The sequence below is a fragment of the Scyliorhinus torazame genome, chromosome 29 (genome assembly GCF_047496885.1).
Source record: "Scyliorhinus torazame isolate Kashiwa2021f chromosome 29, sScyTor2.1, whole genome shotgun sequence".
NCBI lineage: Eukaryota > Metazoa > Chordata > Chondrichthyes > Carcharhiniformes > Scyliorhinidae > Scyliorhinus > Scyliorhinus torazame.
Window position 1 is genome coordinate 41,215,411 of NC_092735.1, and position 22,078 is coordinate 41,237,488.

Sequence of the window (22,078 nt, forward strand, 5' to 3'; positions counted from 1 at the left end):
GGCCAAAGTCCCGCCGCTAAAATGCCTGTCCCGCCGGCGTAAATTAAACCACTTACCTTACCGGCGGGACAAGGCGGCGCGGGCGGGCTCCGGGGTCCTGGGGGGGGGGTGCGGGGCGATCTGGCCCCGGGGGGTGCCCCCACGGTGGCCTGGCCCGCGATCGGGGCCCACCGATCCGCAGGCGGGCCTGTGCCGTGGGGGCACTCTTTCCCTTCCGCCTCCGCCACGGTCTCCACCATGGCGGAGGCGGAAGGGACTCCCTCCACTGCGCATGCGCGGGAATGCTGTCAGCGGCCGCTGACGCTCCCGCGCATGCGCCGCCCGGAGATGTCATTTCCGTGCCAGTTGGCGGAGCACCAAAGGCCTTTCCCGCCAGCTGGCGGGGCGGAAATTCATCCAGCGCTGTCCTAGCCCCTCAATGTTGGGGCTCGGCCCCCAAAGATGCGGAGCATTCCGTACCTTTGGGGCGGCGCGATGCCCGTCTGATTTGCGCCGTTTTGGGCGCCAGTCGGCGGACATCGCGCCGTTTCCGGAGAATTTCGCCCATAGTTTTCTTTCCAGAAGGGGTCAGAAGCCAGTCTCATTCAAGTGAGAATGCAGAGTGCTGGGCCACGCCCTTGAAAAGCCGTTTTTGGTTTATGGTATTTTGTTATGGAATTGGAATAGTTAAGGAGGAATTCATTAAGTGTTATACATAGATTACAGTAGCTGTGGGGTATCTTTATGTTTGTAATTGATAAAAATTCTTGCTGTTTGTTTATATAAATATTAACTAAGTTCTTAGAATAAAGCATATTTTGATTAAAATGTCTAGAAAGACTGTTGAATCACAACTTAAGTGAAGGCTCGTGTGATCATCCTAGCCTAGCCAAATTCAAAACAAAGTTATGGGTCAGGTGAACTCCATAATACACTTTGGAGTTTTTAAACCCTGGCCCATAACAGTATTAGAGCAAGGCTGTCTGCTGCAATTATACAGGGTCTTTCTGAGGCAAGCTTTGATCACCTTATCTGAGGAAAGATGTTCTTGCTCTAGAGGGAGTGCAACAAAGATTTACCAGACTGATTCCTGGGATGGCAGTACTGAGGTATGAGGAGAGATTGAGTTGGTTAGAATTGTATTCACTGGAGTTCAGAAAAATGAATGAATGAAAATGAAAATCGCTTATTATCACAAGTAGGCTTCAAATGAAGTTACTGTGAAAAACCCCTAGTCGCCACATTCCGGCGCCTGTTCGGGGAGGCTGGTACGGGAATTGAACCGTGCTGCTGGCCTGCCTTGGTCTGCTTTCAAAGCCTGCGATTTAACCCTGTGCTAAACCAGCCCCTGATGGTTTATGAGGCGGGGATCTTATAGAAACCTATAAAATTCTAACAGGACTGAACAGGGTAGATGCAGGAAGGATGTTCCCGATGGTGGGTGTGTCCAGAACCAGGGGGTACAATGTGAGGATATGTGGTAAACCGTTGAGGACAGAGATGAGGAGAAATTTCTTCACCCAGAGAATGGTGAGCCTGTGGAATTTGTTACCACAGGAAGTAGTTGAGGCCAAAACATTGTATGTTTTCTAGAAGCAGTTGGATATAACACTTAGGGTGAAGGGGATCAAAGAATATGGGGGGAAAGTGGGATTACGCTATTGAATTGGATGATCAGCCATGATCATAATGAATGGCGGAGGAAGTGCGGAGGGACGAATAGCCATCTCTTTCTCCTGCTTGCTATGTTTCCATTCTGATTTATAATATTTCTATACAGCTAGAGGGAATCATTGAATCTTGCAATATATTCCATGATATACAGTAACTTCCTCCAGTTAAACTCCGGAAATTTTGACACCATAATCTGGATACCACTACAAGCTTTGTATCTTTGCTACCAACTCTACACCCTCTTTGGCTATTGTCTCAGGTGGAACTTTTTGCAAACTTGACATTCTGGTTGACTCGCAAGTTGAGGTTCGATCGCTTTTATTGCCCTTATCTAATAATTGTCCCCCTTTACCTCAGCTGTGTTTAGGCGGTTTGTCACTTCCCAATGGATTAACCATATTCCCCTGATAACTGGCTTCAGAAATCCTTCAACCTGGATAATCTTAGGAATTTTCAGCTGACCCCGACTGAGTGCCGTTGGAATAATGTCCAGAAGGACCTCACAGCCTAGCTTTATCCAGCAAAAAAATCATCAGGTGGTGATCAAGAGCAGGAACCTTGGGTTATTTTCTCCTTTAGGTTGAAAGCGACGACCACCATCGTGACTAAGATGAGCTAACTCAGTGCAAGGTGAAGGTCAAACTTGGGAGCTTCCTGATCTGGATGACTGCATCACATTTATTCTGAAATATCTGTCCACCTTGATTATAGAATGGAAGAACAGATTGACAGGAAAGGAGATTATTTTGCGTACATAACTTGTATTTTCATTTTAATTTAATTTTCTGACTTGCTTTCTCCTTTTACTCCCCTTTTTGTATGTTTGTTTTAATGTTACTGTTGTGTTATATTTACATATTTTAGTAACTGTCTATTATACCGAGTTGATTATTTAGAAGCAGGACTAAAGTCAGCTTTAATATATTAGGCTGATGGAGCCACGAAAAGAACCACACCATAAAGTTCTGCACCACCGTATGAGGAGCTATTCCTTTGACAGCTTTTTCCAGCATAGATGGACACATGAGAAGGAGTGTAGTGGATTAAATCGGAAGTGGCGTAACAGTGTCGACAGCCTGATGTGTGACAAAGAGCAGCACTCCATATTAAGTGATGCTGTGGTAAAGAAGTCTTTATCATTTCCATCAGCAGGTACACGTGGTAAGTTTCTACTAGCACGGTAGCATGGTGGTTAGCACAAATGCTTCACAGCGCCAGGGTCCCAGGTTCGATTCCGGCTTGGGTCACTGTCTGTGCGGAGTCTGCACATCCTCCCTGTGTGTGCGTGGGTTTCCTCCGGGTGCTCCGGTTTCCTCCCACAGTCCAAAGATGTGCGGGTTAGGTGGATTGGCCATGCTAAATTGCCCATAGTGTCCAAAATTGCCCTTAGTGTCCAAAATTGCCCTTAGTGTTGGGAGGGGTTACTGGGTTATGGGGATAGGGTGGAGGTGTTGACCTTGGGTAGGGTGCTCTTTCCAAGAGCCGGTGCAGACTCGATGGGCCGAATGGCCTCCTTCTGCACTGTAAATTCTATGATACAAAGAACAAAGAAATGTACAGCACAGGAACAGGCCCTTCGGCCCTCCAAGCCCGTGCCGACCATACTGCCCGACTAAACTACAATCTTCTACACTTCCTGGGTCCGTATCCTTCTATTCCCATCCTATTCATATAATAGTCAAGATGCCCCTTAAATGTCCCTATCGTCCCTGCCTCCACTACCTCCTCCGGTAGTGAGTTCCAGGCACCCACTACCCTCTGCGTAAAAAACTTGCCTCGTACATCTACTCTAAACTTTGCCCCTCTCACCTTAAACCTATGCCCCCTAGTAATTGACCCCTCTACCCTGGGGAAAAGCCTCTGACTATCCACTCTGTCTATGCCCCTCATAATTTTGTATACCTCTATCAGGTCGCCCCTCAACCTCCTTCGTTCCAGTGAGAACAAACCGAGTTTATTCAATCGCTCCTCATAGCTTATGCCCTCCATACCAGGCAACATTCTGGTAAATCTCTTCTGCACCCTCTCTAAAGCCTCCACATCCTTCTGGTAGTGTGGCGACCAGAATTGAACACTATACTCCAAGTGTGGCCTAACTAAGGTTCTATACAGCTGCAACATGACTTGCCAATTCTTATACTCAATGCCCCGGCCAATGAAGGCAAGCATGCCGTATGCCTTCTTGACTACCTTCTCCACCTGTGTAGCCCCTTTCAGTGATCTGTGGACCTGTACTCCTAGATCTCTTTGACTTTCAATACTCTTGAGGGTTCTACCATTCACTGTATATTCCCTACCTGCATTAGCCCTTCCAAAATGCATTACCTCACATTTGTCCAGGTTAAACTCCATCTGCCATCTCTCCGCCCAAGTCTCCAGACAATCTAAATCCTGCTGTATCCTCAGACAGTCCTCATCGCTATCCGCAATTCCACCAACCTTTGTGTCGTCTGCAAACTTACTAATCAGACCAGTTACATTTTCCTCCAAATCATTTATATATACTACAAAGAGCAAAGGTCCCAGCACTGATCCCTGTGGAACACCACTGGTCACAGCCCTCCAATTAGAAAAGCATCCCTCCATTGCTACCCTCTGCCTTCTATGGCCTAGCCAGTTCTGTATCCACCTTGCCAGTTCACCCCTGATCCCGTGTGACTTCACCTTTTGTACTAGTCTACCATGAGGGACCTTGTCAAAGGCCTTACTGAAGTCCATATAGACAACATCTACTGCCCTACCTGCATCAATCATCTTAGTGACCTCCTCGAAAAACTCGATCAAGTTAGTGAGACACGACCTCCCCTTCACAAAACCGTGCTGCCTCTCACTAATACGTCCATTTGCTTCCAAATGGGAGTAGATCCTGTCTCGAAGAATTCTCTCCAGTAATTTCCCTACCACTGAAGTAAGGCTCACCGGCCTGTAGTTCCCGGGATTATCCCTGCCACCCTTCTTAAACAGAGGAACAACATTGGCTATTCTCCAGTCCTCCGGGACATCCCCTGAAGACAGCGAGGATCCAAAGATTTCTGTCAAGGCCTCAGCAATTTCCTCTCCAGCCTCCTTCAGTATTCTGGGGTAGATCCCATCCGGCCCTGGGGACTTATCTACCTTAATATTTTTTAAGACACCCAACACCTCGTCTTTTTGGATCACAATGTGACCCAGGCTATCTACACCCCCTTCTCCAGACTCAACATCTACCAATTCCTTCTCTTTGGTGAATACTGATGCAAAGTATTCATTTAGTACCTCGCCCATTTCCTCTGGCTCCACACATAGATTCCCTTGCCTATCCTTCAGTGGGCCAACCCTTTCCCTGGCTACCCTCTTGCTTTTTATGTAAGTGTAAAAAGCCTTGGGATTTTCCTTAACCCTATTTGCCAATGACTTTTCATGACCCCTTCTAGCCCTCCTGACTCCCTGCTTAAGTTCCTTCCTACTTTCCTTATATGCCACACAGGCTTCGTCTGTTCCCAGCCTTTTAGCCCTGACAAATGCCTCCTTTTTCTTTTTGACGAGGCCTACAATATCATTCGTCATCCAAGGTTCCCGAAAATTGCCGTATTTGTCTTTCTTCCTCACAGGAACATGCCTGTCCTGTATTCCTATCAACTGACACTTGAAAGCCTCCCACATGTCAGATGTTGATTTGCCCTCAAACATCCGCCCCCAATCTATGCTCTTCAGTTCCCGCCTAATATTGTTATAATTAGCCTTCCCCCAATTTAGCACATTCATCCTCGGACCACTCTTATCCTTGTCCACCAGTACTTTAAAACTTACTGAATTGTGGTCACTGTTACCGAAATGCTCCCCTACTGAAACATCTACCACCTGGCCGGGCTCATTCCCCAATACCAGGTCCAGTACCGCCTCTTCCCTAGTTGGACTGTTTACATATTGTTTTAAGAAGCCCTCCTGGATGCTCCTTACAAACTCTGCCCCGTCTAAGCCCCTGGCACTAAGTGAGTCCCAGTCAATATTGGGGAAGTTGAAGTCTCCCATCACCACAACCCTGTTGTTTTTACTCTTTTCCAAAATCTGTCTACCTATCTGCTCCTCTATCTCCCGCTGGCTGTTGGGAGGCCTGTAGTATACCCCCAACATTGTGACTGCACCCTTCTTATTCCTGATCTCTACCCATATAGCCTCACTGCCCTCTGAGGTGTCCTCTCGCTGTATAGCTGTGATACTCTCCTGAACAAGTAGCGCAACTCCGCCTCCCCTTTTACATCCCCCTCTATCCCGCCTGAAACATCTAAATCCTGGAACGTTTAGCTGCCAATCCTGCCCTTCCCTCAACCAGGTCTCTGTAATGGCAACAACATCATAGTTCCAAGTACTAATCCAAGCTCTAAGTTCATCTGCCTTACCCGTAATGCTCCTTGCATTAAAACATATGCACTTCAGGCCACCAGACCCGCTGTGTTCAGCAACTTCTCCCCGTCTGCTCTGCCTCAGAGCCACACTGTCCATATTCCCTAGTTCTCCCTCAACGCTCTCACCTTCTGACCTATTGCTCCCGTGCCCACCCCCCTGCCATACTAGTTTAAACCCTCCCGTGTGACACTAGCAAATCTCGCGGCCAGGATATTTATGCCTCTCCGGTTTAGATGCAACCCGTCCATCTTATACAGGTCACACCTGCCCCGGAAGAGCTCCCAGTGGTCCAGATAACCGAAACCCTCCCTCCTACACCAGCTGTTTAGCCACGTGTTTGTCTGCTCTATCTTCCTATTTCTAGCCTCACTGGCACGTGGCACAGGGAGTAATCCCGAGATTACAACCCTCGAGGTCCTGTCTTTTAACTTTCTGCCTAGCTCCCTGAACTCCTGCTGCAGGACCTCATGCCTCTTCCTGCCTATGTCGTTAGTACCAATATGTACAACGACCTCTACCTGTTTGCCCTCCCCCTTCAGGATTCCCTCTACCCGTTCGGAGACATCCTGGACCCTGGCACCAGGGAGGCAACATACCATCCTGGAGTCTCTTTCACGTCCACAGAAGCGCCTATCTGTTCCCCTGACTATAGAGTCCCCTATAACTATTACTCTTCTGCGCTTTGACCCTCCCTTCTGAACATCAGAGCCAGCCGTGGTGCCACTGCTCTGGCTGCTGCTGTTTTCCCCTGATAGGTTATCCCCCCCGACAGTATCCAAAGGGGTATACCTGTTCGAGAGGGGGACAACCACAGGGGATTCCTGCACTGACTGCCTGCCCTTTCTGGTGGTCACCCATTTCTCTGCCTGCACCTTGGGTGTGACCACACTTACATAACTGCGATCTATGACGCTTTCCGCCACCTGCATGCTCCTAAGTGCATCCAATTGCTGCTCCAACCGAACCATGCGGTCTGTGAGGAGCTGCAGTTGGGTGCACTTTCTGCAGATGAAGCCATCCAGGACGCTGGAAGCCTCCCGGACCTGCCACATCTCACAGTCAGAGCACAGCACCCCTCTAACTGACATTGCGTCAATTAATTAAAATTAAAATTAGTCTTTTTTTTTGATAAATACTTTTTTTTTTTTTAAATTACAAAGTTACTGTCAACTATCTGTTTCAATGATAACTTCTATGAAGTGATTGCAGAGTGATTCACCCTATGCATCAGCTCCCACTCTTTGTTCTTTCCGTCTTTCTCCAATATTACTTCATTTAGACTCGATGCAGAATTCAAGAGCTGTATCTAATTTTTTATAGAGATCTTTCCACGTTTGATCTGAACATTGTCTTCCTCAGAGCAGTTGTGCTGAAAGATCGGATCTGAAGCACCATTCTCTTTTCGGAGCTGATAGACTTGTGCATTTTCTGTTTCACATAGTGGGGCATTAATGCCACCAACTCAATGAGTGAGCCTTATGTGCGAACAGAAACCTCTGAATAAATTTACTGGACTTAATAAGTAGGGCTGGGGAAAAAAAAGTTGAAAAGAAATAAAGGGTTTTAGTGGGACAACTTAAGAACCTGCTGACTTTATGCAATTACAAAATCTGTTCAGACATTTAGGGATTTAGTTTTTTTCTGATAATGCTGTAAATATATGGACAAAGGAAAACGGTTTAAAAAGACCAATCCTACCATGTCCCCCTTAATCTGAACGTTGCACTGCCATCATAGCCAGGGAACACCAGCCCACAACATTGACATTGCTGCCCTGAGCGAGACACAACAGGCAGGAGAAAGGCCAGCTTAAGGAACAAGGTGGCGGATTACACCTTCTGGAAAGGCAAACCAGAAGAAAAACATTGTCTCTACGGGGTCGGCTTCTTTGAAAAAAAATAATTGGTCGGAAATCTCAACGAACCCCTCATGGCCCTACGGCTCACCCTTCACCAGAAGCAGCACAGAACAGCTGTCAGTGTCTATGCCCCAACTCTAGATGCAACAGACAAGACAAAAGATGCATTCTATTCCAGCCTCGAACAATCACTGTCCTGCATCCCAAAGGGAGACAAGCTGATTCTCCTCCGTGACTTCAATGCTAGAGTTGGGACGGACACAAACCTTGTGCTAGACACGGAAGAACCGTACTAGACACGGAAGAAGTGGGAAAAACAAACACCAATGGAGTCCTCCTCCTGACAGAATTTTTAGAATATGACCTGGTCATCATAAACACTCTGCTAAAGGGGCAGCACGGTAGCCTTGTGGATAGCACAATTGCTTCACAGCTCCAGGGTCCCAGGTTCGATTCTGGCTTGGGTCACTGTCTGTGCGGAGTCTGCACATCCTCCCCGTGTGTGCGTGGGTTTCCTCCGGGTGCTCCGGTTTCCTCCCACAGTCCAAAGTTGTGCGGGTTAGGTGGATTGGCCATGATAAATTGCCCTTAGTGTTGGGAGGGGTTACTGGGTTATGGGGATAGGGTGGAGGTGTTGACCTTGGGTAGGGTGCTCTTTCCAAGAGCCGGTGCAGAATCGATGGGCCGAATGGCCTCCTTCTGCACTGTAAATTCTATGAAAACTGTAAATTCTATGAAATAAGCAGAAGAACTCATGGCAACACCCCCACTCCAAGCACTGGCACCCAAGAACACTATATCATCGTCCGAGCAAGGGACTGCAAAGATATTCTCGTCACCCGCACCACGACTGGAGCTGCCGACTGCTGGACTAATCACTGACTAATCCACTCTACCATCTCCATCACCCTGGCCACAGACCGGCACAGGCAGAAGAAACTCTGCCACAGGAGATTAAGTGTCGCTGAACTCAAAAGACCCCGAGGCAAAAGACAATAATAAAATAATAATCGCTTATTGTCACAAGTAGGCTTCAATGAAGTTACTGTGAAAATCCTCTATAGCTACTCAGTTGGCACCTTACAGTTGACCTGGTGACAACCAACGAGCCAGAGCTGCAGAATGGTCCGCCTTAAAAGCTACCATAGTCAGAACTTGCCAAGTGACGCAAGGGCTCTCGACCAGCAAACACTAAAAGCCACAAACGCAAGACGTTCCTGAACTGGCAAAACCGATTGAGAGGAAACAAACCTACAGGCAACTGAAGGCCGAGGTACAACAAAGAACTTGCAACCCAAAGAGGTCTTGACCGAGTACTTTTCTTCAGTATTTACGAATGAGAGGGGCCATATTGTTGGAGAGGACAGTGTGAAACAGACTGGTAAGCTCGAGGAAATACTTGTTAGGAAGGAAGATGTGTTGGGCATTTTGAAAAACTTGAGGATAAACAAGTCCCCTGGGCCTGACGGGCTATATCCAAGGATTCTATGGGAAGCAAGAGATGAAATTGCAGAGCCATTGGCAATGACCTTTTCGTCCTCACTCTCAACAGGGGTGATACCAGGGGATTGGAGAGTGGCGAATGTCGTGCCCCTGTTCAAAAAAGGGACTAGGGATAACCCTGGGAATTACAGGCCCGTTAGCCTTACTTCGGTGGTAGGCAAAGTAATGGAAAGGGTACTGAGGGATAGGATTTCTGAGCATCTGGAAAGATACTGCTTGATTAGGGATAGTCAGCGCGGATTTGTGAGGGGTAGATCTTGCCTCACAAGTCTTATTGAATTCTTCCAAGCACGTGGATGAAGATAAAGCAGTGGGATGTAGTGTACATGAATTTTAGTAAGGCATTTGACAAGGTTCCCCATGGTCGGCTTATGCAGAAAGTAAGGAGGCATGGGATAGTGGGAAATTTGGCCAGTTGGATAACGAACTGGCTAACCGATAGAATTCAGAGAGTGGTGGTGGATGGCAAATATTCAGCCTGGAGCCCAGTTACCAGTGGCGTACCGCAGGGATCAGTTCTGGGTCCTCTGCTGTTTGTGATTTTCATTAATGACTTGGATGAGGGAGTTGAAGGGTGTGTCAGTAAATTTGCAGACGATATGAAGATTGGTGGAGTTGTGGATAGTGAGGAGGGCTGTTGTCGGCTGCAAAGAGACATAGATAGGATGCAGAGCTGGGCTGAGAAGTGGCAGGTGGGGTTTAACCCTGAGAAGTGTGAGGTTGTCCATTTTGGAAGGACAAATATGAATGCGGAATACAGGGTTAACGGTAGGGTTCTTGGCAATGTGGAGGAGCAGAGATCTTGGGGTCTATGTTCATAGATCTTTGAAAGTTGCCACTCAAGTGGATAGAGCTGAGAAGAAGGCCTATGGTGTGCTAGCGTTCATTAACAGAGGGATTGAATTTGAGAGCCGTGAGGTGATGATGCAGCTGTACAAAACCTTGGTAAGGCCACATTTGGAGTACTGTGTGCAGTTCTGGTCCCCTCATTTTAGGAAGGATGTGGAAGCTTTGGAAAGGTGCAAAGGAGATTTACCAGGATGTTGCCTGGAATGGAGAGTAGGTCTTACGAGGAAAGGTTGAGGGTGCTAGGTCTTTTCTCATTAGAACGGAGAAGGATGAGGGGCGACTTGATAGAGGTTTATAAGATGATCAGGGGAATAGATAGAGTAGCCAGTCAGAGACTTTTTCCCCGGGTGGAACAAACCATTACAAGGGGACATAAATTTAAGGTGAATGGTGGAAGATATAGGAGGGATATCAGAGGTAGGTTCTTTACCCAGAGAGTAGTGGGGGCATGGAATGCACTGCCTGTGGAAGTAGTTGAGTTGGAAACATTAGGGACCTTCAAGCGGCTATTGGGATAGGTGCATGGATTACGGTAGAATGATGGGGTGTAGATGAATTTGTTCTTGATCTAGGACAAAGGTTCGGCACAACATCGTGGGCCAAAGGGCCTGTTCTGTGCTGTAGTTTTATATGTTCTATGTTCTAAAGAATAGAAGGTGGGTGGAAAGCGCAGGAGACTCAGCATCTTGCTGAGAACCATGATGTAAACAACTTCTCCAGCGCAATTAAAACCATCTACGGCCCGAGTACCCAGGGAGCACAAAACAGAGGCGCTCATCATAGACAGCGAGGCAGCCAATGCCCGCTGGAGAGAGCACTTTGAGGACCTCCTCAACGAAGACACAGCCTTCAACGCAAGTGCCCTTGACACCATTCCGCAACACACTACCCACCTTCATTTCAGTGCAACCCAGGCTCGCTGTGAGATTGAAAAAGCCATCTGACAGCTGAAAAACAACAAGGCCTCTGGGGCAGATGGAATCCCCGCACAAACATTAAAAAGGGACGGAGAGGCACTCTTGAAAAGAATCCACAACCTCATAGCCCTTGTCTGGAAGAAAGTGAGCATGCAGGATGACCTCAGAGACGCCTTAATTGTGACCATCTTCAAGAAAGGAGGCAGGTCCCACCTTTCCCTGGTGGACCTCCTCTCCACCACGGGAAAGGTCATCACGAGAATACTCCTCAACAGCCTCCTCCCAATGGCTGAAAAGCTCCTCCCTGAGTCTCAGTGCGGCTTCCGCCCATCAATTGGCACCATGGACTTGATCCTCAGTGCATGACAAATCCTGAAAAAGTTTAGAGAGCAGCATCAACTTCTGTACATGGTCCTCTTTGATCACGCAAAGGCCTGCGGCTCTGTTAAACGTGAGGGATTGTGGAACACCCTCAAATTTGGCTGCCCGCAGAAATTCGTCATCATTTTCCGCCTGTTTCACGACATGCAAACCGTGATCCCCACCAACGGAACCACCAGAGGCACAAAACGTGTGCAAACTGGGGTCAAACGATTGTGTCATCGCAACAAAGCTCTTCTCCATCTTTCTCACAGCAACACTTTCCCTCACCACCCTGAAGCTCCCTACTGGAGTGGAGCTAATCTACCAGGCAAGCGGGAAACGTTTCACACTTCAATGCCTCCAGGCTAGAAGCAAGATCACCCCAACCTCTGTCATCGAGCTACAGTACGCAGATGATGCCTGTGTCTCGGCGCACTCAGAGGCCGAGCTACAAACCATCATCGATGCATTCACCGAGGCATATGAGAGAAAGGGATTGAGACTAAACATCTGGAAAACAAAGGTTCTCTACCACCCACTCCTGCCACAAAACTGCCCTCCAACCATCGAGATCCACGGTGAGCCGTTTGACAATGTGGATCATTTCCCATACCTCGGGAGCCTCCTTTCGGCGTGAGCAGACATTGCCGATTAAATCCAGCATTGACTCCAATGTGCCAGTGCAGTCTTTGGATGCTGAGGAACAGAGTTTGAAGTCCGACACCTCAAGTCCAGCACCAAGCTCATGGTCTACAGAACAGTCGTGGTCCCCGCCCTTCTGTACGCATGAGAAACATGGACAATGTACAGCAGCCATCTCAAATCCCAGGAGAGATTTCATGAACGTTGCCTCTGCAAAATCCTGCAAATCCACTGGTAGGATAGGAGTATCAATGTGAGGGTCCTCTCCCAGGCCAATATCGCCAGTATCGAGGCACTGGTCATGCTTGACCAGCTGCGATGGGTGGGGCACGTAGCCCGACATAAGTGATCACTAGGAGAACCGAAGAAATGCTGCAAGGAGTCTCTGAAAGCCTCCCTTAATGAATGCATCATGCCCTATGACACGTGGGAATCACTTGGCTTAGAACGCAAAAAACGGAGAAAAAGCATCCGCAAAGGTGCCAATCACCTCTAGCGTTGTAGGGTGGAGCACGCGGGGGCCAAGCGGAAAGAGAGCGCAGAATATGGAGTGTCCCGCCCACATCATCAAACACCCCCTGTCAAACCTGTGGCAGAGTCCGTGGATCCAGTCTCTGACCATTCAGCCACCGCAGAAACTACCTCTCCGGAGTGGAGACAAGTCACCCTCGAACCTGAGGGACTGCAATGCGCAAGAGAGTTTAATAGGATGTGATTAGTAAAACGGCTCTTTGAGAGGCTAAGAGTTTCCTGTGTGTTGAAAAAATATCTGGGTAGGTTACAAATGGTGGTTAAAACAAAACTTTTGGAACTGGTGGGCTAGATACAGTTGAATTTGTCTGCAGGGGTGAGGAAGGTAAGAGATAATTAAATCCCGCCCCTGCCGTGTCCCGAATTCTCCGCCACCAGAGATTCGGTGGGGGGCGGGAATCGAGCCGGTCGGCGGGCCCACCTCCTGCGATTCTCTGGCCCCCGATGGGCCGAAGTCCCGCCGCTGTCAACCCTCGCCCGCCGGCGTGGATTAAACCTCCTTTTGAACGGCGGGACAAGACGGCGCGGGCAGGCTCCGGGGTCCTGGGAGGGGGGCGCGGGGCTATCTGGCCCTGGGGGATGACCCCACGGTGGCCTGGCCCACGATCGGGGCCCACTGATCCGCGGGCGGGCCTGTGCCGTGGGGGGCACTCTTTTTCTTCTGCCTTCGCCATGGTCTTCAGTATGGCGGAGGCGGAAGAGATCCCCTGCGCATGCGCGGGGATGCCTTTAGCTGATGCTCCCGCGCATGTGTCGCCCGGCGAAGACCTTTCGGTGCCGGCTGGCATGGCACCAATGGCCTTTACCGCCAGCCGGCGGAGCGGAAACCACTCTGGCGCGGGCCTAGCCCCTCAAGGTGTGAGGGCTTGGCCCCTTTGGGGCGGCCCGACGCCGGAATGGTTCCCGCCACTCCATTACGCCGGAACCCCCCGCCCCTCCGGGTAGGGGAGAATCCCGCCCCAGATAACTCAACTGTTTTCATTGTTAGAAAGGTGGACACATACAGTTGCAGTGTTGGTGGCTTAAAAAAAGTACTGGGAAGACAGACCCTTTAAAACAGGATAAGCCAGCAAAATTTATTTAAGTGACAAAATAAACCATGGTTATAGCTGAAGAGTTGCAAAAGTGTGTATAGCCTGTACAGAAGCTGTGCGCTAAGCAGATTCAGATCTTTTAAAGATTTTATTTGTGACGGTACGGTTTACTCGTGTACAAGGTGGACTCCTCAATTAAAATTGTGAACCCTAAATTACCTGATCATGATCATGTTGCTCTTTGTGGGAGCTGTGGTCAAATTGGCTGCGATGGTGGCACGGTAGCACAGTGGTTAGCACTGTTGCTTCATAGCACCATGGACCCGGGTTCGATTCCCGGCTTGGGTCACTGTCTGTGCGGAGTCTGCATGTTCTCACCGTGTCTACGTGGGTTACCGCCAGGTGCCAGATTAGGCAGGATTTGGAGGCTGTTATTTGAGAGAGGCTGTTTGAGGGTAAATCCACATTTGGCTTGTGGGGGTCTTTTAAGTACCAGTTGATTGGAGTGTAGGACAGGCATGTGCCGGTAAAAAGGAAGGACAGGAAAGGCAGGATTCGGGAACCATGGATGACCAGGGAAATTGAGAACCTTGTCAAAAAGAAAAAATGCATATGTGAGATACAGGCAACTAAAAACAGATAACGACTTGAGGAATACAAGGAAAGTAGAAAAAAGCTCAAGTAGAGAGTTAGGAGGGCAAAAAGGGGTCACAAAATGTCCTGGGCAGACAGGATTAAGGAGAATCCCAAGGCATTTTATACGTATATTAGGAACAAGAGGGTAGCTGGAGAAAGAGTTGGTCCACTCAAGGACAACGGAGGGAAATTATGTGTAGAACCAGGAAGTAGGCGAGGTCCTTAATGAGTATTTTGCATCGATATTCACAAAGGAGAGGGACACATTGATTGGTGGTGTCTCAGAGGGATGTGTAAACACTTTAGAACAGATTGTTATTATGAGGGAGGAAGTGTTAGGTGTGTTAAAAAGCATTAAGGTAGACAAATCCCCAGGGCCAGATAGCATCTATCCCAGATTACTGAGGGAGGCAAGAGATGAAATCACTGGGCCTCTGACAGAAATCTTTGTCCCCTCATTGGCCACAGGTGAGATCCCAGCGGATTGGAGGATAGCCAATGTTGGACCGTTTTTTAAGAAGGGTTGCAAGGATAATCCGGATAATTATAGGCCAGTGAGCTTGACGTCAGTGATAGTGAAATTGTTGGAAAAGATCCTCAGAGATAGGGGGCGAGATTCTCCGACCCCCCGCTGGGTCGGAGAATCGCCGGGGGCTGGCGTAAATCCCGCCCCTGCCGTTTGCGAATTCTCGGTCACCGGAGATTCGGCGGGGCCGGGAATCGCGCCGCGCCGGTTGGCGCCTCCCCCCCCGCGATTCTCCGGCCCGGATGGGCCGAAGTCCCGCTGCTAGAATGCCTGTCCCGCCGGCGTGAATTAAACCACCTCTCTTACCGGCGGGACAAGGCGGCGCGGGCGGGCTCCAGGGTCCTGGGGGGGGCACGGGGCGATCTGGCCCCGGGGGTTCCCTCACGGTGGCCTGGCCCGCGATCGGGGCCCACCAGTCCGCGGGCGGGCCTGTGCCGTGGGGGCACTCTTTTCCTTCCGCTTTCGCCACGGTCCCCACCATGGCGGAGGCGGAAGAGACTCCCTCCACAGCGCATGCGCGGGGATGCCGTGAGCGGCCGCTAACACTCCCGCGCAAGCGCCGCCCGGCAATGTCATTTCCGCGCCAGCTGGCGGGGCACTTCCGCCAGCTGGGGCGGTAATCAGTCCGGCGCGGGCCTAGCCCCTCAAGGTTAGAACTCGGCCGGTCAAGGGGCGGAGGATTCCGCACCTTTGGGGCGGCGCGATGCCGGGCTGATTTGTGCCGTTTTTGGCGCTGGTCGGCGGACATCGCGCCGATACCGGAGAATTTCGCCCAGGATCTATGAACATTTGGAAGTGAATGGTCTTATTAGTGACAGACAGCATGGTTTTGTACGAAGGAGGTCATTGATTGAATTTTTTGAGGAGATGTCAAAAATGATTGACAAGGGAAGGGCTGTGGATGTTGTCTACATGGACTTTAGGAAAGCATTTGATAAGGTCCCTCATGGAAGGCTGGTGCAAAAGATTAGATCACATGGGGTCAGGGGTGAACTAGCTGGATGGATCCAGAATTGGCTTGGCCATAGAAGGCAGAGGTAGCAGTAGAAGGGTGTTTTTCCGAATGGTGGTCTGTAACTAGTGGTGTTCTGCAGGGATCCGCTCTGGGACCTCTGCTCTTTGTCATATATATAAATGACTTGGAAGAAAACATAGGGGGTCTGATTAGCAAGTTTGCGGATGATACTAAGATTGCAGGAGTTGCGGGCAGTGATGAAAATTGTCAGAGAATACAACAGGATATAGAAAGGCTGCAAAATTGGCAGAGAAATGGCAGATAGAATTTAACCCGGACAAATGCGTGGTGATGCATTTTGGTAGATCCAATTCAGGTGGAAGATATAAAATAAATGGCAGAACCATCGGGAGCATATAGACAGATCTGGACGTGCAGGTCCACAGATCCTTAAAAGTGACAGCACAGATAGAAATGGTGGTAAAGAAAGCATATGGCATTCTTGCCTTCATAGGACGGGGTATCGAGTATAAAAGCTCAAATTATGTTACAATTATATAGAACGTTGGTTAGGCCACATTTGGTACACTGTGTCCAATTCTGGTCACTGCACTACCAGAAGGATGTGGAGGCTTTGGAGAGAGTACAGAAAAGGTTTACCAGGATGTTGCCTGGTATGGAGCGTGTTAGCTATGAGGAGAGATTGAAGAAACTGAGATTGTTCTCCCTAGAGAGACGGAGGCTGAAGGGCGACCTGATAGAAGTTTATAAAATTATTATGGGTATAGATAGGGTGAACAGTTGGAGGCTTTCTCCAAGGGCAGAAATGACAATTACAAGGGGGCACAAGTTCAAGGTGGGGGGAAAGGTTCAGTGGAGATGTAAGGGAAAGGTTTTACATAGAGGGTGGTGGTGGCCTGGAATGCATTGCCAAGTGAGGTGATTGAGGCAGATACATTGCTGACCTTGAAGATGTATTTGGATAGGCGCATGAACAGATGGAATATAGAAGGATACAGGCGATTGGTCTAGATAGGACACGTGATCGGCGCAGGCTTGGACGGCCAAAGGGCCTGTTCCTGCGCTGAATTGTTCTTTATTCTTTGCTCCTGTTTCCTCCCATAAGTCCCGAAAGGCGTGCTTGTTAGGTGAATTGGACATTTTGAATTCTCCTCCGTGTACTCGAACAGGTGTCGGAGTGTGGCGACTAGGGGCTTTTCACAGTAACTTCATTGCAGTGTTAGAACATAGAACATAGAAAAATACAGCACAGAACAGGCCCTTCGGCCCACGATGTTGTGCCGAACCTTTGTCCTGGATTAATCATAGATTATCATAGAATTTACAGTGCAGAAGGAGGCCATTCGGCCCATCGAGTCTGCACCGGCTCCTGGAAAGAGCACCCCACCCAAGGTCAACACCACCCTATCCCCACAACCCAGCAACCCCACCCAACACTAAGGGCAATTTTGAACACTAAGGGCAATTTATCACGGCCAATCCACCTAACCTGCACATCTTTGGACTGTATTAATGTAAGCTTACTTGTGACAATAATAACTATTATTATTATTACAATTACCTTTTTTTAGGATACAGTTTATCCTGAGTTATGATATAGCTGGATCACAGGTAGGAGTAATGCCTACTGTGGTTGAAAAGCCAGTGGAAAGTCAAACAACAGTTGTTGCAAGAAGCATTTTCTGGGGTGTTTCCAGTTTGTGTGGTATCAAGATCATAAAACCACAGGTTAAGACAGGAGGAGGCGAAACCAATGAGTAAAGGTAGGGAAGCTGAGGTTTAATTATCAGGAACAACCCTTGACTAGATGGTTGATGAAGAACAAGAGCAGGTAGAGGATGAAGCTGATATCTTTAGTTCAAGAAGGTTGGTAGAGTTACAACAGAACAGTTCAGTTGTGTCAAAAAGCCTATGCAGAAATAAAATCTGAGTGTTAACTGGAGTGTTATTACATTAGAAATAAGGTATTAAGAAAATGGAGACCGTTACATATTCAGGCAGATGGGAAATGGGCAGAAGTTCATCCAGTTATGTTACTTGTGTGTTACAGAAAGGAATTGTTGAATGTAACGCATGAGGTTCCAATAGGGTATTTCGGGGTAAGGAACACTCGGGCAAAAATGCAAAAAAAATTTTTGGACTGGACTGCATAAGGATGTAGTTGACTTTTGTTGTACATGTCACATGTCTTAGGTGATAGGAAAACCTTAAGCAGTAATCAAAGCGTTTGGGGGCAGTGGCGGAAGCGTATGGGAGGGAGCGTCGGTGTGGGCTCCAATTTGTGGCAACCACCCAGGGAGGCTGGATGGGGGGTTTTGGGGGTGGCAGAGAGCAGGGATTTAGAAGCATGGGGATCTATTTATTGATGGGAGCTTTCCATGTTTAGAGGATTTGGAGGAGGAATTTGAATTGACGGGAGGAATGGGTTTCGATATCTGCAGATAAGGGATTTTGCGCAAAGGCAGATTTCGACCTTTCCGCTTCTACCGCCACAGGGGATACAGGACAAGGTGTTTGTAGAACGGGAGTGGGGGAGGGGAAGGATTCGGAAATCTATAAAGGAATTCGTATTTAATGACAGCAATGGATGTGTCTACTAAATTTACGGAGGCCATTCCATTATGAAATATTACATCCAAGAGAGTTGTAGAGGACAAAATCAATGTTTTTACCAGATACGGGCTCCCAAGAGAAATAAGATCAGGGCGGGATTCTCCCCTACCCGGCGGGGCGCGGGGTTCCGGCGTAATGGAGTGGTGGGAACCACTCCGGCGTCGGGCCGCCCCAAAGGTGCGGAAGTCTCCGCACCTTTAGGGGCCAAGCCCTCACCTTGAGGGGCTAGGCCTGCGCCGGAGTGGTTTCCGCTCTGGCAGGTAAGGCCTTTGGCGCCACGCCAGCCGGTGCCGAAAGGTCTTCGCCGGGCGACGCATGCGCGGGAGCGTCAGTGGCTGCTAACGTCATCCCCGCACATGTGCAGGGGAGGGGGTCTCTTCCACCTCCGCCATAGTGAAGACCATGGCGAAGGCGGAAGAAAAAGAGTGCCATCACGGTACAGGCCCGCCCGCGGATCGGTGGGCCCCGATCGTGGGCCAGGCCACCTTGGGGGCTCCCCCGGGGGCCAGATTGCCCCGCGCGCCCCCCGCAGGACCCCGGAGCCCGCCCGGGCCGCCTTGTCCCGCCGTTCAAAAGGTGATTTAATCCATGCCGGAGGGAAAGGGTTGACAGTGGCGGGACTCCGGCCCATCGTGGGCTGGAGAATCGCCGGGCGTGGGCCCACCGACCGGCGCAGTGCGATTCCCGCCGACCGGCGCGATTCCCGCCCCCGTCGACCGGCGTGGCGCGATTCCTGCCCCCGCCGAATCTCTGGTGGCGGAGAATTCGGGACACGGCAGGGGCGGGATTCACGCCAGCCCCCGGCGATTCTCCGACCCGGTGGGGGGGTCGGAGAATCGCGCCCTGGGATCAGATTTTATGAAGATGATATTTAGGGAAGTTATGGATAGTTTAGGGGCAAAACAATTTAAATCAATCGCATATCATCCAGGATCACAAGGAGCATTTGAAAGGTGGCAGCAAATGACCATGTTGTGAACCTATAGTCAGGATTATCCCGAGGATTGGGATAATGGAATTCCATCGGTATTATTTGCTACTAGGGACACACCTAATGACTCATTAAATTCAGTATGTTCAATTTGATTTTTGGTCATGAGGTAAGAGGACCACTTAAATTGATTAAGGAGAAGTTGGTGAGCCAGAGTTCTGAGACTACAGTTTTGGACTATGTCAAACTTTAAGGAGAGTTTAAATAGGGTTGGTGAGTTGTCTGCGAAGCATTTAAAAGTGTCACAGCATGTGATAAAATAGAGGCAGATAAGAAAAGAAAAACTTTTAGTTTTGTTGGTGGGGATAAAGTATTAGTGTTATTACCAGTGGTAGGTGACCCCTTAAAAGCAAGATTTAGAGGGTATTATCAAATTGAAAGGAAATTGAGTAAGGTGAATTATGTGCTAAGAATGCCAGTCAGCAGGAAAAGCCCAAGTGTGTCATGTTAATATGCTAAAAAGGCATTTTGATTAGGAAGGAAAGCAGGAGGATGTATTAGTAGTTATAATCCTGGAGAAGAGATAAATCCTGAGGATTCTGAATTGGTCATACCTCAAATTAGATTGGACTTTGAGAAAGTAATAAGAAATTGGGATAAATTACTGAGTTGCCTTCCCTAAATTGCTTCTTCATAAAATCTGATTCTCAGGCGAGAGATAAGGCTGAGAAGGCGGAGCCTTCACAAATAACCTCAGCTGGTATGGGAATTGAACCCACGCTGTTGGCATCGCTAAGCATCACAAACCAGCCATCCAGCCAACTGAACTAACTGACCCCTATCAAGAAAAAATAGTTTTCTTGTTCACTTTGTACTTTGTTATAATATTATTTGCACTCTGTGTTAAGGGTCCAGACCAGAACCCCAATTTTGGTTAGGATTCTGGATTAGAACCCAATAATTTGCGTTTGGTAAAACTGTGGAGAAATGTTACTACCCCACAGGAGTGATAACACTGACCGGGAGACAGCTTTTATATCAAAACAAACTTTTCATTTGAATTCAATAGAAAAAGAAATCTGGAATTAAAAGTCTAAAGATCAGCATGAAACCATTGTTGATGTCCTTGAGGGAAGGAATCCTGTCGTCCTTACCTGTTATGACCGACTTGTGACTCTGACTGTTAAATACTGTCAGGGATGGGCAATAAATGCCGGCCCAGCCAATGACGTCCCTTGAACAAATTTTTAAAAATTACTTTTTTTTAAATAGAAACATAAAATGTTGGATATAATTAACAGGTCATGCAGCTCCGTGGAGAGAAACAGTTAACATTTTGGGTCATTTTGACCCTTCATCAGAACTCTTTTGAACTCTTTCTTAATGCCAGGCTTCCTCTGGATTAATCTGCATCTCGTTACAACCTCAGGACCATAGTTATGAGTAGTCCTTCTCATGCTCCTTAGCCTGCAGTGGGAACTTTATGCCTTGTATGTCATTGTAACAAAGTTGTTTATCCGGTTAAGGTCTGCTAATTGTCCCTTCTTTCTGCTTGAGAAACATCTAGTTTTCATTAAAAAAATAATGAATCAAATTTCTGACCTTGGATAATTTTAGTTTCATCCCCCATCTTGCCTCTCCACCCCACCTGACCATCATCATATTTCCTCCCACCCACAATCTCAGCGTTGAAGTGCTGCCCCATTCCTCACCACCACTATCGCTGACCCCTAATAGTATCCCCATGCTTCCCTCCCTCCTTGGGTACACATCTGTACCGGATTCGAACCCGGGTCCTCAGTGCCGTAAGGTACACATCTGTATTGCAGTATTTCTTGCCAAATAGATTCAGCCTATTAATTAGGCTGAATTTAGGGCAGGAAAAGACATGTTGCAGTACCTTTTGCTTCTCCATAACTACCACCTCAATCCCCTGCGCTAAATGTATAGCCATATATCTTTCATCAGTTGTTGAATTAGCACTTCTCGCTGAATGTGGCAGTTTTATTTTGTTTGCCTAATGCTATGTGGATAATGTGTCAGAAAACATCCTACTTGTACTTTCAGAACTGGTGCGTGAAATTATAGCAAAAGACTCAATTGAGAAATCATCTGACATGAACACCTGCTCAGAGGAAGATGTTCTAAATTGCACATTTGAATCCTGTGATATTGAAGGAAAAGGTAACATGTTACTTGTTTGAAGTGATTAATTGGCTGTAATCCAATCAAAGGATTTAGGTGATACCAAAAGCTTCAGTGTAGTTTGCAGAGCTTATACTGTACAATGCAAGGTTTTTTTTGGAACTGTGTTCAATTATGGCCAGATATCATTTAAAAAAAGGTACATGAAATAGCAAGGAAGACATCAGCATGAACAATTAGAAATAATCCCAGGTGTAAAGGAGCTGAGTCCTGAGAGAAAGTTGGAGAGCACAAGCTCTGCAACCTATTGCAAAAGATTTAAAGGGGCATCAAGCTATATCAAAGCTAAAGCCTAAATACAACTTCATTAATAAACCAAGCTAAGTGGAAATTGGAAATGAACAAAAAGTAAACTTCCAATAGATGTTAGAAAAACTTCTTTAATCAAAGAGAAATAAATGTTTCAATAATTCACCAGATATTTTAATGGGAACAAAGATTCAAAAACATCTAGA

General features: G+C 48.0%; 1 protein-coding gene across 1 annotated transcript in view; it reads left to right on the forward strand.

Annotated features, from left to right (window-relative positions):
- LOC140404108 (inositol 1,4,5-triphosphate receptor associated 2) overlaps positions 1 to 22,078 on the forward strand; it is a 63,816-nt gene that overhangs the window by 17,519 nt on the left and 24,219 nt on the right. The window contains exons 3-4 of the mRNA XM_072492526.1: positions 2,582 to 2,814; positions 21,486 to 21,602. Of these exons, the coding sequence (XP_072348627.1) occupies positions 2,586 to 2,814; positions 21,486 to 21,602 (346 nt within the window). The 5' untranslated portion in view covers positions 2,582 to 2,585. The remainder of the gene's footprint in view (positions 1 to 2,581; positions 2,815 to 21,485; positions 21,603 to 22,078) is intronic.